Source organism: Oryctolagus cuniculus, chromosome 4, assembly GCF_964237555.1.
Source record: "Oryctolagus cuniculus chromosome 4, mOryCun1.1, whole genome shotgun sequence".
Classification (NCBI taxonomy): Eukaryota; Metazoa; Chordata; class Mammalia; order Lagomorpha; family Leporidae; genus Oryctolagus; species Oryctolagus cuniculus.
Window position 1 is genome coordinate 119,971,521 of NC_091435.1, and position 16,340 is coordinate 119,987,860.

Here is a 16,340-nt window from a genome sequence, read left to right on the forward strand (position 1 = left end):
TCAAAGATGAGAAAAATTATGTCAGTAATTTTAATAAAAAATGTTTTTAAAAATGGAAGGCTTCAAAAACTTTGTAGAAAATTTGCATCTTTTGAGTTCATTTTTCCATGAATTTTTTGAAGGCCCCTTTTCAAAGCTTATATGAATCTAGGCACATAAAATGAAAATACAGCTTTGACTGACTCAAGCCAAGAAAACAAATCAGTTATTATATTGGCAACCATGTCATTCCGGTACGTTTTTGCCAAAGTACACAGTGTCTCTCCCTTCAATTAACTTCACATCTTTAACCTGCCCTGTGACCAAGGAGGAAAAAGAACCCAACTGCACAGGAGGCTACAAATATTAGAACCAGTGAGAAACTGTCTTTCTGAAAGACAGATTACAAAAAAGGCTGGGATGGGTGGAAAATAGCAAAAAACTGGTATCAGTTCTATCAAACAAGTTTTCCTACTGAGTTTGTCATTCTTGGCAAAGTCAGTTCTTCAAAGCAGTTGGAATAGTATTGTGGAAATATTAGCAGGTGAGGGGTGGAGAAGGCAGGTAAGATAACTAATTGAGGACCTTCTCAATGTTTACCCAAAACAAAGGCCAAAGAACAAGTAAAAGCTTCAAAGAGAATGGCATTCCCTTCGGTTCCCAGCAGCCCACTCAGCCCACTCGGAGATCAGAGGGCAGAGAAGAGAGTTGAGGGGGTTGAGGGGAAAGTTGGATAGGAATGGGGGCAGGGTGGGGATTGGGGCAGAGGAAGAAGGGCAAGAAAGCTTGCTGCCCAAAGGAAGAAAAAGCCATGGAACTTAGTTACAACGGCCAAATTGAGAGAGATGGGGTGACAGGTCTGGGGCTCTTTAGTGCATGAGGCTGGAGCTAAATTCACCACTGTCTGGGCCAAGGCTCAAGGACAGGCGCCAAACTCTCCCTTGACCTCCAGGAAACCTGAGATTCAGAGCGCAACCCAGTGCAGCAGAAATGTGGCACAGGGACTTGAACCGGCCCTTAGGCCCCTCTCCCTCTCCTGACCGAACCCCAAACAAAAGAGTCTAGAAGCAGGCAGACGCCTGAGCCTCGACGCGCAGGCCCGGGCGCAAGGGGTGAGGTGGGGGCACTGCCTCCTCTGCGGCCAGTGCCACTGCAAAGGCCAGCGGCATCCCGGTCCCGCGCTGCGACCCGGCTAAAAACAGCGGCCCAGCCAGGGGCTCCTGTCAAACGGCCGGGTTGCATTTGCAAAGTTGATGGAGTTGGGGAGAAGTGCTGAGTTGCCCCTTCGGCTTCCACCCTAGAGGGAAGGCGACACCAAGAATCACAGCTCCCTTCGCTCGCACTGAGCCCTGCTCTGCTCTGCAGATTGAATCTTTTTCCCTACTGTAACATCAGAGATACGGTCTGTCTTCTCAGTGTCCAGTTCAGCCTCAAACACTAAAAACAGGGGCAACTCGGGCCAGGAGCCAAAGTTCACTGGAAATACCACTAACTCTCCCCTCCAAAAAACAAGCACAGTCATTTGCTGGATTCCGGCCTTGGGAACCTTAAGGCAAGAGGCACGACTCTCCATCTGCCTCCGCTAAATTGGACCCTCCATCCCAACCCTGCGAATTGAGCAGCATTTGTCCAGTCTGGCACTGGGTCATCACCACCACACCAGGGTCCTTCCCCGAGGCGCACACGACGTCCTGCTGTTTACACCCACAAGCGGGCGCACACACACACACACATACACACCCCAAAACAAAGCCCCCAGGGAGCTCCTACCTCACCGCCGTGCCCATCGAAGATCCCGAAGATGGACGGGTGCGTCTTGTTGGCCAGATCCGTCAGAACTTCGAAGCGGTCCTCCATGTGGTCTCTGCGGCCCTGAATGGAGTACACCGCCACATTGTGGCTCTTGAACTCCCAGGTCTTGGAAAACTCGGCCTCCAGCACGTCGAGCCCCCCGAGTCGGTCGTTCTGCATGATCTCCGCCACCTTGCCCTTCACCATCTTCACGGCGTCCCGGCTGGACTTGACAATGGTCTTCACCTCGTCCGTGTGGAAGAAGTAACTCCACAGCGCCAAGCTGATGCACAGCAGGAAGAGCGTCTCCGGTCTCAGCAAGAAGTAGCGCATGATGCGACCCAGCAGAGACAGCAAAGTCATTGTATCCTCTATCATTTATTATCCCTAGAGCCCCAACCACCAGCAGCGACGCGCGCCCCGAAGGCTCGCCGGGTCCCAGAGCACTGCGGGGCCGGCCCGCGACGAGGGAGGCGGAGCGGCGGCCGAGGGTGGCGGGAGGGAGGAGGCGCGCGGAGCCGGTCAGGAGGCGGACGGGCAGGCGGCCCCGAACGGGCACCGGGAGCACAGGCAGTTTTCCTTTTGTCTCCCCGCTTCGGCGGCCCGGAGGCCCGTGCCCGCCGCCCGCGCCGCCTCCCCTCCCGCGCCCCCTTTGTGAGACCGCGGCGACGGCAGCAGCGGCAGCGGCCGCCGCAGCAGCAGCGTCGGGTGTCTCGGTGGAGTGAGAGGAATCGAGTGAAAGTTGCGCCGGGCGGGTCTGCCGCCGCGAGCAGGAGAGTTGGGGGACGCCGGCGCCCGCGCTGCCCCTCCGGGGGTGCCCCCTCGCGGCTCCCGAGAGCGATCGGCAGGTGAAGAGGCGCCGGGCGCGAGAGCCGGGCTGGCGAGGGCTGGCACGTCCCCTCGGTCGCCGCTGCAGGGGCGCCCCGAGACACCCGAGGGCTCCGATTCCTTCACACACACACCCTGGGGGCCCCAGAGAATAAAAGTTTTGCTGGAGCCTGGGCAAAGGCGGGGTACACGGCGCCCGGCAACGCGGCACGATCGGCGCTAAGCCGCAGGCGGCCGGCCCGGCTCTGCCTCACTCTCCCCGGCACCTCCAGCCTCGGCTCTGCTCGGCTCGGTTTTGCCTGCGAGCTCCCTCCTCGCGCCCCGGCTCGCGCTCGCCCCGCCCTGTGCGCTCGCCCCGCCCCGTCCCGCCCCCTCGAGCAGGGATTCGAGACCCTGCGATGCTCCCACCGAGCTGTCAGAGGCTAAGGAAGCTCTGCGCTGCTGGCGCGCGCTTGAAGCCCTGGGCGGGCCAGAGGAACACGGGGGGAGGCCACGGAGGCGTCCGCCGCCCGGCTCCTGCAGCTGGCCGTCCCCGCCGCCAGTGCGGCTCCGTGGTCAAGATAATGCGGACCCTGCCAGCCTTGGGCTTGGTTTCCTCGGAGCCGCAGCCGCTTGCTGGGAAGTAGAGAAGCGCACGTGAGCGTTCCCCCCTCCGGCAGGCTGCACCGTAGTGCGGTCCCGGCATCGCCAGGCATAAGGCAAGCGAGAAGGGACGCATTTCTCCCGCTTCGCAAAGCGAGACGGAGAAGCTCAAGTAGTTGGCGGCAGCCTGAGCGTTTTGCTACCGGGGCCTGCCGGAGTGGAAGGCCTCACGGCCTTCTCCTGCCCGAGAACCACAGAATGGGAGAACTCGAGTCACATCAAGCGTGCGCGTATGATCATCTCTGAAGCGGCAAGGAAGGTCTGGCCGCGACGCTGGGATCAGGAGTTTACTAAAGCCATGCCTAGTCGCAACCCTGCCACAAGGAGACAGGCAGCTTCCGAATGGAGCCGCGGGGCGAGGGCGGGCTGTGATTCTACCCTTTGGTATGAAGGTCCCTTTGACCCTCCTAAGCGGCGGCCTCCTGTCCCGCTTCAACCGTCGCAGGAAATGGCCTAGGGGCGAGGGTCTGTGAATAAGCGGGAGTGAGTGCGGGCTTCCAGAAGCCTTCAAACCTAACTTGAAATGTGGGAGGTGGGCATCTTCCTTGAAGGTGGGAATCGGTCCCAGAAGGGAACAGTGCGCAAGTCAGCTTAGACTACAGGGACCAGCGAGCCGTAAAGGGCGACAGTAACTCCGGCCACCCCTGTCCACGTACCAGAGTGCTGATCTGCCTCTGAAGCCGGCGGGCCTGGAGAGCAGAGGCTGTGCGATCCCAGCCAAGGCAGGGCCTGTCCCCTCAAGCAGTTCTGCCTTGCTGTGATCCGGGTTGTGTTTTGTGAAGTAAAATAAAAGGTTCTGGAAGGAAAAAACACCAAAATGTTCAGTGTTTAACTGCTCTAGTGGATTATGGGTGGTTTTCATTTCCTGTTTTAGACTTCTATTTTCCATAACTTTTCCAAAGTTGCCACAAAAGGCATAGATTTCCATCATAACCAGAAAAAAATGGGAATTTACACATTTAAATAGCATATACAGTATAATATCAATAGTAAAATCATAGAAAAGAGAAAGAAAATACAAAGAACTGTTGACAAATTGTGATTTTGACATGTAGGATACAGTCTCTTGTTCTGCTTTGCACTGCTCAGTGTTTTCCACCTAATAAATACAGAAAATAAAAGTCTAAAACAAATTGTGTGTTCAATAATGAAAGATTCCAAAATGAGGTAACAATTCAAAATCCTTTAGGAACTGTAAAAGAAGGTGATGCATTAGTGTTATTATTGATATAAGTTTTCAGGGGCAGACATTGTAGCATGGATGGTAACCGGCACTTGGGTCACCTCCATCACATATTGGAGTTCAAGTCCCACCTCTGGTTCAGATTTGGCTTCCTGCTGTTGCATGCTGTGGGAGGCAGCAGATGATAGCTCAAGCACTTGGGATTTTGCCACTTGCTAGGGACACCTGGATTGAGTTTCTGGCTCCTGGATTCAGATTGGCCCAGCCTCAGGTGTTTTAGGGCATTTGGAGAGTAAACTAGCAGATAGAAGGAGATTCTCTCTTTCTCTCTCTCTCTCTCTCTATCTCTCTCTCTGGCTCCCTTTCAAATAAAAATAAGCTTTCAAGTTTCCAATGTTTTTACTATAAATTAGCAAATCACTTATAGGTGTCTTATCAGTCTATATATGAATATGTTTATCACAAAGATTACAGAACTACAAGTCAAACTGGGCCATGGAATAGTAGTAAAATCAAACCCAGAGGCCCGCCAGGCCTGTCCACAACATTCCTGTATTGATAACCACACGATAGATGCTTAGGAAGAGCAGAAGCTCTGCTTCCCCATACCTAAGCAAAGAGGAGAAACTATCTTGCGGATCACTTTGCAAGTTAAACAGCAAGGCTCGACTTGATGAATTAACTAAGAAATCTACATATCCTGAGAATCTAAGGAGATATGTGTTGACATTTACATGTAAGTGGTTCATCCTGTGAAAAATCAAATAACTTTTTTAAGAATTATTTTATTTATTTGAAAGGCACAGTTAGAGAGAGGGAGAGACAGAGAGGGAGAGAGAGAGATCTTCTGTCTGCTGGCTCACTCCCCAAATGGATCAATGGTCAGGGCTGGACCAGACCAAAGCCAGGAGCTAGGATCTTCTCTCAGGTCTTCCACATGGCTGCAGCATCCCAATGTGCCTTCCCAGGCACATTGTCAGGGAGCCACATTGAAAGTGGAACAACCAGGACTCAAACTGGATGCCGGCTTTGCAGGCCTTGGCTTTACCTGCTATGCTACTTCAGCCCCCAGTAAAATAATTTTTCAAGCAGAATCTATAGGCACTTGTTTATTTATATTAAGAAATTCATGTAATTTACATTGTCAATTTTTAAAAAATGCCTAAATAAGTTTTTTGTTATAGTTTACTGTGCAACTTAATATACTGGGGCCAACACTGTGACATAGTGGGCTAACCTTCCATCTGCAGCGCTGGCATCCCAAATGGGTACCCATTCAAGTCCCAGATGCTCCTCTTCCAATCCAGCTCTCTGCTCAGGCCTGGAAAAACAATAGAAGATGGCCCAAGTGCTTGGGCCCCTGCACCCATGTGGGAGACCCGGAAGAGGCTCCTGGCTCCTGGCTTCGGATTGGCCCAGTTCCGGCCATTGTGGTCATCTGGGGAGTGAACCAGCAGATGGAAGACCTTTCTCTCTCTCTCTCTCCCTATATCTGTAACTCCGCCTCTCAAATAAATTTTTCTTTCTTCTTTTTTCTTTTCTTTTTTTTTTTTTTTTTTTTTTTTTGACAGGCAGAGTGGATAGTGAGAGAGAGAGAGAGAAAGGTCTTCCTTTTCCCTGTTGGTTCACGTTCCAATGCCTGCCACGGCCGGCGCACCGAAGGCAGGAGCCAAGTGCTTCTCCTGGTCTCCCATGGGGTGCAGGGCCCAAGCACTTGGGCCATCCTCCACTGTACTCCCGGGCCACAGCAGAGAGCTGGCCTGGAAGAGGGGCAACCGGGACAGAATCCGGCGCCCCAACCGGGACTAGAACCTGGTGTGCCGGCGCCGCTAGGCGGAGGATTAGCATATTGAGCTGCAGCGCCGGCCTCAAATAAATTTTAAAAAATCATTGTAAAAAAGAAATTTAATGTATTAGAGAAATAAAAGACCTTCTTCTAGTGACTAACATTTGCAAATTTCTTGAGACTACAAAGGTTTTTTATGTATAGCAGCTTATTTCCATTCTCTTAACAATCCTCTGAGGCAAACAGAGAAGCTGTTGTCTCTATTTATGTATGTGAGGGAAGTGAGGCACAAAGATGTCAAATGAATATCATAGTTCAACAAATAACTCCATTCTTCGTATCACCAGTTTTGTACTCTAACATCCACACCGATTTCCTAGCGATGCTGAGATGACTAATCTAATTTTTACACTTCTGTGGTAACATTTCAGTAGATCTCTGCCATAGAAATCTCAAAAAGAATACATGGGTTCTTTCTTTTATTAATTGTTTTATTTCAAAGGCAGAGTGACAGAGAGTTAGAGAGACACAGAAATAGGGAGACAGAGATCTTCCATTCACTGATTCACTATCCAATTCGCTGCAACAAGCCAGGAACACAAAACACCAGCACTCCCACATGGGTGGCAGAGGCCCAAGTACTTGGGCCATCTTCCACTGCTTTCCCAGGGACATTAGCAAGAAACTTGATTGGAAGTGGAACAACTTAGACTGGAACCAGCACTCCTTTATGGTGTGGTGGCTTAACCCACTGCTCCATAACACCAGCCACAAAATACATGGAATTCTTATTCCACAATTTTGATTTTAGACTTTGGGACAAGCACTGCACTATGAATATTTCCCTTACTCATTGAAAATATCTGTGGGGCAGAAGCCAAGTGCCGGTAAACTGATCCAAAAGATCTGTTGCTAGTGAGATAGTGTCTAAATTTCACAGAGAGGAAAAAGGTAGGATAAGTGCACATTATACCAATGCTTTACTACTAAAGTAACATGGCAACGAATAGAGAGCTAATGACAATCCTAGGTTTTCATGAACTACAATAGTGATAAAATCCTTTCCAGGTAATTACCATTTTCAACTATGCAAGTAACTCATGTCAAACTTCTAACATAAATATATCACTTTTAAAAATTATTTTCAGAAGGGCCGGCCACTGTAGCATAGCAAGTAAAGCCGCCGCCTGCAATGCTGGCATTCCATATGGGTGCTGGTGTGAGTCCCAGCTGCCCTACTTCCAATCCAGTCCCCTGCTAATGAGCCTGGGAAAGTAGTGGAAGATGGCCCAAGTATTTGGATCCCTACACCCACGTGGGAGACCCAGAAGAAGCTTCTGGCTTCAGATCAGCTCAGCTATGGCCATTGTGGCCCTTTGGGGAGGGAACCAGCGGATGGAAGATCTCTCTCTCTCTGTATCTCTATCTCTCTCTGTAACTCTACCTTTCAAATAAAATAAATAAATCTAAAAAATATTTTCAGGCCGGCGCTGCAGCTCAATATGCTAATCCTCCGCCTAGCGGCGCCGGCACACCGGGTTCTAGTCCCGGTCGGGGCGCCGGATTCTGTCCCGGTTGCCCCTCTTCCAGGCCAGCTCTCTGCTGTGGCCCGGGAGTGCAGTGGAGGATGGCCCAAGTGCTTGGGCCCTGCACCCCATGGGAGACCAGGAGAAGCACCTGGCTCCTGCCTTCTGATCAGCGTAGTGCGCTGGCCGCAGCGCGCCAACCGCGGCGGCCATTGGAGGGTGAACCAACGGCAAAAAAGCAAGACCTTTCTCTCTGTCTCTCTCTCTCACTGTCCACTCTGCCTGTCAAAAAAATAAATAAATAAATAAATAATATTTTCAGAAAAAATTTTCATAGTTCTACCTCTTAAGTTTAAGGAATATTTTTAAAAAAGTTTTAACCAATGAATCTATTTTCCAGTAAGATGTTGCTCCATGATGCCCTCATCTATTTTTGTTTTTGCCACTTCATACGAAGTTATAAAACTCAAATGTAAAGTGATTTATCAGCTGAGCCTCTGAATGATGTATCTGATTTAAAAATCCCTTAAAATAATACATTTTAAGTAAAACTTTTATATGTATAGAAATTCTCTGCATATTTTTCAATTTTAATTAAATTAAAATTATCAGTCAGTTTAAGTTGTATTTAACAGAGTTACAGAGAGAGAGAAAGAGAGAAGCCTGGAGCTGCATTCAGATCTCCCATGCGGGTGGCATGAGCTCACTGGGATAGTGAAGCTATGGATGGACGATCTCCCTCATACACTGCCGCTGCTCTGCCTTTTTTTTTTTTTTAAGGTGTATTTATTTATTTGAAAGGCAGAGCGTGAGAGGGAGAGAAAGATCATCCTTCCACTGGTTCACTGGTTTGGGGCCACAGTGGCCAGACAAGGGCCAGTTGGAAGCCAGGAGCTTCTTCCGGTCTCCCACATGGGTGCAGGGGCCCAAGAATTTAAGCCATCTTCTATTGTTTTCCCAGGCACATTAGCAGGGAGCTGGATCAGAAGTGGAGCAGCCAGTACTCAAACCCACGCCCATACAGGATGCCGGCGTAGCAGGTGGGGGCTTTACCCACTATGCCACAATACCGGCCCAGCTGTTCTACCTTTCAAATAAATAAATATAAAGAAATCTTAAAAACCTAAATCACATATGTCTGTATACCTGAATAATAATTTTTTTAGTTTTGCTTAGCTTTGACATTTATAAAAATGATATCTTACAATATATAATCCTCCAGTATGTGTTTTCTCACTATTTTATCTCTAGATCCTCCCATGTTGTTACCCATAGTTCAGTCATTTTTACTGCCATATAATAGTCCATTGTTTATGTATTCATCTTTCTATGAATTTTTAAATTCTAATTGTTCCTATTATGATCAATGATTCCATGAATGATTTTTTTTACTATCTCAGTGCACAAACAGAAGTTTCTCTAAGCTATAAACCTACAAGTAAAAATGCTGGGTAGTACAGAATAAAAATGTTCCACTTTACAATTTAAGGCCAAGCACACCAATATGGCATATGGAGTTTCCTAAGCAGGGATCTTAACTGCTATTATGAAATGCTCAGCCCTAAAACTTAGGGCAAAATTATTATTTTTTTAATTACATCTTTTTTTTTTTTTTTTGACAGGCAGAGTTAGACAGTGAGAGTAGAGAGAGACAGAGAGAAAGGTCTTCCTTCCATTGGTTCACCCCCTAAATGGCTGCCACAGCCGGCACGCTGCACGGATCCGAAGCCAGGAGCCAGGTGCTTCCTCCTAGTCTTCCATGCGGTTGTAGGGCTCAACCACTTGGACCATCCTCCACTGCACTCTCTAACCACAGCAGAGAGCTGGACTGGAAGAGGAGCAACCGGGACAGAATCCGGTGCCCCAACCAAGACTAGAACCTGGGGTGCCGGTGCCACAGGTGGAGGATTAGCCAAGTGAGCTGCGGCACTGGCCAGGGCCAAATTATTTTTGGAAATATATTATTCCCATTTACACTCCCACCAACAATATAATTGAAGTTTCTTAATGTAAGGGACCTTATAAATTCAATCTTAAATGTTACTAAATATTGGTCTTTTCCATAAATGGTTAGCCATGATCATAATTATTAAAACATATTAAATCTTCAGTGCTTCTCATAAAACCTTTCTAGATACCAAATTTAATAGTCTTCTAATTTAAATGTCCCTTGTATGAAAAATGGATGCTTTAGTAGAACAGCTAAGAAAATAAATTGATCTGTTTAAATACAATAATATATCAATTTGGACTTAGTTTAATATTTCAGATTTTCTGTAAAATGAAAACCAACATGACAGACACCAATTTTGACCAAAAGCCCAATGTTGCTTTCTAGAACTCAGGTTTTTATAGTAATTACTGAGATATATCAAGGATAGTTGTTTTCTGAGTAAAACTTTTATATTATTGTACCAAATCTATTTACATAAACCATACCTACCCATTCCCTAGAATCCTTCATTTAATTTTCCTAGGCTTCTCTCAGATAATCGTCAAGCATGCTTCCTAAATTCTAATGTTAATCTAAAGCATTTCATGTATTTTTGTATGCTAACCAACAGACATCAATATTCTTGACAATTTGTACCATGAAACACTGGGAGAAATTTGTGGTGCATCCGCTGATGACAAAATACAGCATAGGTAGGAAAACAAAATTCTGCTTCTCTCCCCAAGGGAGGTAGGAATATTTTTTTCTTTAGAGCAACTCAAAAGGAAGAAAATAACAGTCAAACTCAAGAACACAACTAACTCTGGTAGTCTTGAAGTAAAGTAAGAATATTGTCCTTGAGAGTTGTTGCAGTTAATTCAAGCTTGATGCCCAAGATAGACTAAGCGTAATACCCCATTCTTATGTCTTCATTCTTATTCTTATGATTTAATTACTTGAAAGTCAGACTGACAGAAAGAGAGAGAGAGAGATAAATCTTCCATCCGGTTCATTTCCCAAATGCTCACAATATCCAGGGCTGGTCCAGGCCGCAGCCAATAACCAGGGGCTCCATCTGTATCTCTCACGTCATGGCAGGGCCCCCTGCACCTGAATCATCATCCACTGCCCTTTTAGACACAGTAGCCAGAAGCTGGATTGGAAGTCAAGGTGCTGAGACTCCAAAGGGACTCTGATATAGTACACAGGCATCCTAAGTGGCACCTAAACTAGTAGAATCAACTCAAATTCTTATATTCCAAATTGTGATAGCTTCCCTGTGCACCCCGAGAGTGATTCTGATTTGCTACAGTTTTCCTGTGTTCCCTACATGGGTTCCATTCAAAACACTTGCTTTATGTTGAGATCACTGGAAGAAAGACTAAATGTGAAACTCTGAGTACACTGAATATAAGATTATTCACAAAAGATTCCTGTAGCTTTCTTCTTGGTATGTTTGGTAGCTCAGCGGAAAATCTTTATTTACACAATAACTCGAGGGTTTATTCCTGTCTATATATGATGCATCAGATAAAGTTTTTTTTTTTTTAAAGATTTATTTATTTGTTTATTTGAAAGTCAGAGTTACACAGAGAGAGGAGAGGCAGAGAGAGAGAGAGAGGTCTTCCATCCGAACGGTCACTCCCCAGGTGGCCACAACAGCCGGAGCTGCACCGATCTAAAGCCAGGAGCCAGGAGCTTCTTCCAGGTCTCCCACACAGATGCAGGGACCCAAGGACTTGGGCCAACTTCTACTGCTATCCCAGGCCATAGCAGAGAGCTGGACAGGAAGTGGAGCATCTGGGTCTCAAACCGGCGCCCATATGGGATGCCAGCGCTTCAGGCCAGGGTGTTAACCCACTGCACCACAGTGCGGGCCCCAGGTAGAGATTTTTATGACTCAAAAAGTCGTGTGCCCTAAGGTTGCATACAGGTGAAGGGAGGGAGGACATGTGTCCATTTCCATGCAATTTCAAATGAGTTCCTCTTTCCTGGCTCTTTTGGTGCTTCAGTAGCCTCCAGCGTTCCTTCATCACTACCTGAGCCCAAGCTGCCTAGGATAGCTTCCTGTACTGTGACCATGACCCCTGATTCACCATAGCTTTGCTTGCGAAATAGCTGGTCAGTCTCTTGTCTCCAGCGATACCTGTGCTGATGAGAACTCCTTAAAAGGCTTCCACTTGGGGGCAATACTGTGGCACAGCAGGTTAAAGCCCCAGCCTGCAGCACTGGCATCCCATATGGGAACCAGTTCAAATCCTGGCTGCCCGAATTCCAAGCCAGCTCCCTGCTGATGCACTTGGGAAAGCAGCAGAGGATGGCCCAAGTCCCCAAGGAAGCTCCTGGCTCCTGGCTTTTGATCTGCTCAGCTCCAGCTGTTGCAGCCATTTGGGGAGTGAACCAGCAGTTGGAAGACTTACCTCTCTCTCTCTACCTCTCTCTGAAACTCTCTAATAAATTTAAAAAGAAAAAAGGCTCCTCTCTTCTCACACAGCCCTCCAAGGTGTTATACTTCCACAAATATTTCCCAAATAACATAATTTTAATGGATTCCAATCATTACAAACACCTCATACTTATCCCAATGATGGAGATGACTCTTTGGTCCCTTTGCAGGCTTAGAACTCCCAGAAATTAACCACATACCTTAAATCCACATCTTGGACTAAATATTATAGTGTCTAAGATTCCATATGACAGACATTAGTCAGGGTCAAGTATAATAAGTTCTTACTGTACTGAATTCTAATTATATTTCTTTTCTACTTCTCAATTTTTTGTATGACTCACATATTTCCAGCTACCTTAAAACCTCTTATCTTCTTTTTCTCCTTATTAACAAGTCTTCTTATATTAATGATGTGCTAGTAAATGTTTAACCACCTGCTCTTTAGATTGGGAGATAAGGACGAAGACTGGTGTGTTTCTGTGATATAAACAAGCTATCCCACTGAACATAAAGTTGGAAAGAGTTTCTCAGTAGGACACTATTATGTACTATTTCCAAGGATTCAAAGGATGTAAATAACTTTAAGAGCACAGATAACAGAAACATTCAGTAAATAATTGATGTTTGGGGGTGATTACTACCTTTTCAATATAGTTTACTGAATTATAGGTTTATAAAATTTAATAGTGCCTGTGTTTGGTGCTGGCAAACTATTTTCTGCTGGAGGAATATGTGTGTTCTAGATATTGCCTGTTGAGCTTTAACATCATTTCGACACTCTTCTAAGTTCTCTTCCTTCCTATCATGGGAAATAGAAGAATAAAAACTGCATTTCCCAGGATCTCTGGCAGACAGAATGTTGAAAGTAATTTAGGGTTTACTGACCTTCTGTGAGATGATCGTATTTGAGATCTGGAAGGCAGAAGAGAGTCAAAAATCCTTCTTCCTACAGCTCTGTTAGCTGATGTTCAAGTTCTGGTAAACTGAGTGAGTGGCCAACCCAGATTATCTAAGTTTGCAGTTTTGTGGAAGCTAGAAAGCTGCCTAATGACTGGCCCTGACTTCAGCTACCCAGGACCTTACTATGCTTTTGTGAGTATCTAATTCCTTGTGTTAAATGTTATTTTCCAGGGCTGGTGCCATGGAGTAGCGGATAAAGCCACTGTCTGCAGTGCCAGCATCCCATATGGGCACTGGTTCTAGTCCCACCTGCTCTACTTCCAATCCAGCTTTCTGCTAAGGCCTGGGAAAGCAGTAGAAGAAGATGGCCCAAGTCCTTGGGCCCCTGCACCTGCTTTGGAGATGCACAAGAAGCTCCTGGCTCCTGGCTTTGAATTGGTGCAGCTCTGGCCGTTGCGGCCATCTGGGGAGTTACCCATCGGATGGAAGACCTCTCTCTCTGCCTCTGCCTCTCAAATAAATGGGGGATCTTAAAAAAAAAAAGTCATTTTCCTAGAAGTATCTGAGGTGTTTCATTGACTGTTGCACTGAATTCTCACAGAACACATACTTGTGGTGTCTGCTTGTTTTCTTTATGTGACGTTCAAAGGAAGCATCAAAATAATCACCAGCACAGGTCTAGTTAATCTCTTTCCCTATATGGTTTTTCACTCTAAATTTTCTCTAATGTTACTTGACATTTCATTCGCATCCTGAGATGTGGCTGTCGTATAAATCAATTACTACTCTATATTTTTTTTCAATAGATCCTCTGGAAAGGTCAAGGAAAGAAATGCTCAGTTAAGTGAGAGGAAAATGAAAATAACAACTCTTCACTTCTATTATTACTGTTTATAACATCAGAAGCCTGATAGTGAAGAATGGCTAATCATTTTCTGCTATTTGTTTTTAATTTATACCAATTCTTTAGTCTATTGGAATGCCCCATTTCTGAAAAAGGCAAACAAAATTGCTATTTTCTTTTAATGGTACCTAGAGAAAAGAATCATGGGCTTTACCTTGTGATTCTACTACATACACTATTTAAAAATTTCTTTTCAGAAATTACTTCTTACAATATAAATCAATTTATATGCATTTTTTATTTTGTCAGGGGGCCAGGGAGAGAAGAGGAGGGACAAAAATGGAGAAGTTATTGCTATGAGATAAAATCTAGTTTTCACTCTTCTCCTATAAACATCTTTTCTTTTTATCTTCATAGACTTTATCCTTTTCTTCAAGTCTCTCTTCCAGTCATATATTTTGTTTTGTTTTCCCATTATAGTCAGCAAGCCTTAGCACGTCTCTTTTCCAACCTTTTCTTGACCACAGAACAGTTTTCATTCCTGAAGGAAGTCTTCTGTTTCAGAAAACAAAGCCCATGTAATTATCTTGCAGGCAAAAACCATTATATACGTTCCCAGCTATTCCACCAGTCTTCCCTTATCATTTCCTTCTGCTCTCTTTGTGTCTGATAATGCATGTGCTCATACTGAGCTACTATCATCTGTATCGTCTGATTATAGACATTGTGAAGGCTCATCATGCTTTAATGTTTCTCATAATCTCTATTCAGAGGATAGCAAAGTCTCTCAAGCAATGCAATATGTAAAGAAGCCTATGGATGGGCAATTAAATGTTCCACTTCTTTGCTCACCTTGCAGATTAATTTACTGATTTTTATTTTATTTCAACCAATGGAATCAAACCAATGCAAATAAGTTAGAACCAAAGATAATTTACTGAATGATCTTAATCCAAAAATGAATGGCCTAATTTTGAAGTAGTTCACCTCAGGGGAAACTTATTTGGAGGAAGAGATGGGGGGTGGGAGCAATATGAGATCATAGCAATAAGAGAAAATTGAAAAATTTTTGAAGAAAATTAGCTCAATTGTGAGAATAAAAAGTAACAATTTTAGTTTTATAGTAAAAAATAAAAGGACATAATAAAAAATAGAGATAATAATAGAGTTGGAATTTTTCTCAAGATTTGGTTAAAGGTAAAAAAATTCTCTCTACATTTGTCACCCTAGAAGTTTCCATCCATGGCTAAGACATGAGTTACCCTGCTTACAGTATTGGTTCCTAAATGCATTTGGAGTCACATCTCTCCTTGAGGTTCTGCATCCAACATTTCTGCAAAAAGTCACCTCAAAGTCAGTACATTCAAAACTAAGTTCATGACCCCGCTCAAGTGCTCTTTCCCTCTGCAAATGGCACTGTGTATCCATTTGCACTAGCCAGAAATCTAGACGTTATTCTTGATTCCTTTCTTTTCTGTCATATCCAAATCACCAAATCCTGTCTATTTGACCTGCTATAACACTAATGTAATCCACTGCAGCCCTAACTCTCATCCATCATTTCCCATCTGGAACACTGCCATAACCTTCCAGTGTAGTCATACTTTGTCAATTCCCTATGCATACAGCAACCAGGGAAGAGAGCTGATGGGAAGGTGGGGGATGAGTGTGCTGTATAAAAATAAGAGAAAAATCATAAACCTGTGATTTTTAAAGTAAAAAATTCAATCCTGCAACAATCTGACTTAAAATCCTTGCATGACTGCTATTGTTCTTGGAATAAAGACAAAAAAGTTTTTATGAAGGCCCTTCTCTCTTCATCAGACTTACTCCATACCACCTGCTACCTCCGCCCATCCTCTTCAGTTATATTGCCTACCTACAGTTCCTATAAAACACCAAGTTCTCTTCCAACACAATGCCTTCTTTTCCTGAAGTTCCGCAGCACTGGAAGGCACACTTTCACAAGCCCACTCTCCTGCCACATTCTTCTTTGTTAACTATTACCTCTTTGTCCTCAATTCATATATCACTTTCTCAACTCTCTTTCACAATTCATCCATGTAAGTGTGATATTTCCTTCCCCCTTTCATGGCAATCTGTACTTGTACTTCAACATGCTCATCCAAATTGTAAATATGTATTTGTTATGATTTTTTAAATTAACATCTGTTTTCACCCACTCCCGATATAAATGCTCCATGTGGCCATCTGGGGAGTAAACCAGCAGATGGAAGATCTGTCTCTCTCTCTCGCTTTCTCACGCTCTCCCCTCCCTCTCCTTAACTCTTTCAAATAAATACCTTATCTTAAAAAAAAAGAGCCTGCACATGAATTTTTAGATTTTTTTTCATAGTTTCCAAGACACAGAAGAAATCAAGATGTCATTTTAGTAGGTGAATTGCTAAATTGATATATGCAGAGAATGGAATATTATTCACAGCTAAAAGAAATGAACTATCAAGCCATGAAAATATAT

General features: G+C 45.0%; 1 protein-coding gene and 1 long non-coding RNA gene across 2 annotated transcripts in view; one reads left to right on the top strand and one right to left on the bottom strand.

Annotated features, from left to right (window-relative positions):
- PPM1L (protein phosphatase, Mg2+/Mn2+ dependent 1L) overlaps nt 1-2,884 on the bottom strand; it is a 359,360-nt gene extending 356,476 nt beyond the window's left edge. Inside the window, exon 1 of the mRNA XM_002716344.5 lies at nt 1,750-2,884. Within this exon, the coding sequence (XP_002716390.1) occupies nt 1,750-2,148 (399 nt within the window). The 5' untranslated portion in view covers nt 2,149-2,884. The remainder of the gene's footprint in view (nt 1-1,749) is intronic.
- A 151-nt stretch (nt 2,885-3,035) lies between these two features.
- On the top strand, nt 3,036-13,560 carry LOC127493952 (uncharacterized). Its single transcript, XR_011388078.1, has 2 exons — nt 3,036-3,499; nt 13,249-13,560. It is a non-coding gene; the product is annotated as an uncharacterized lncRNA (long non-coding RNA).
- The last annotated feature ends 2,780 nt before the right edge of the window (nt 13,561-16,340 follow it).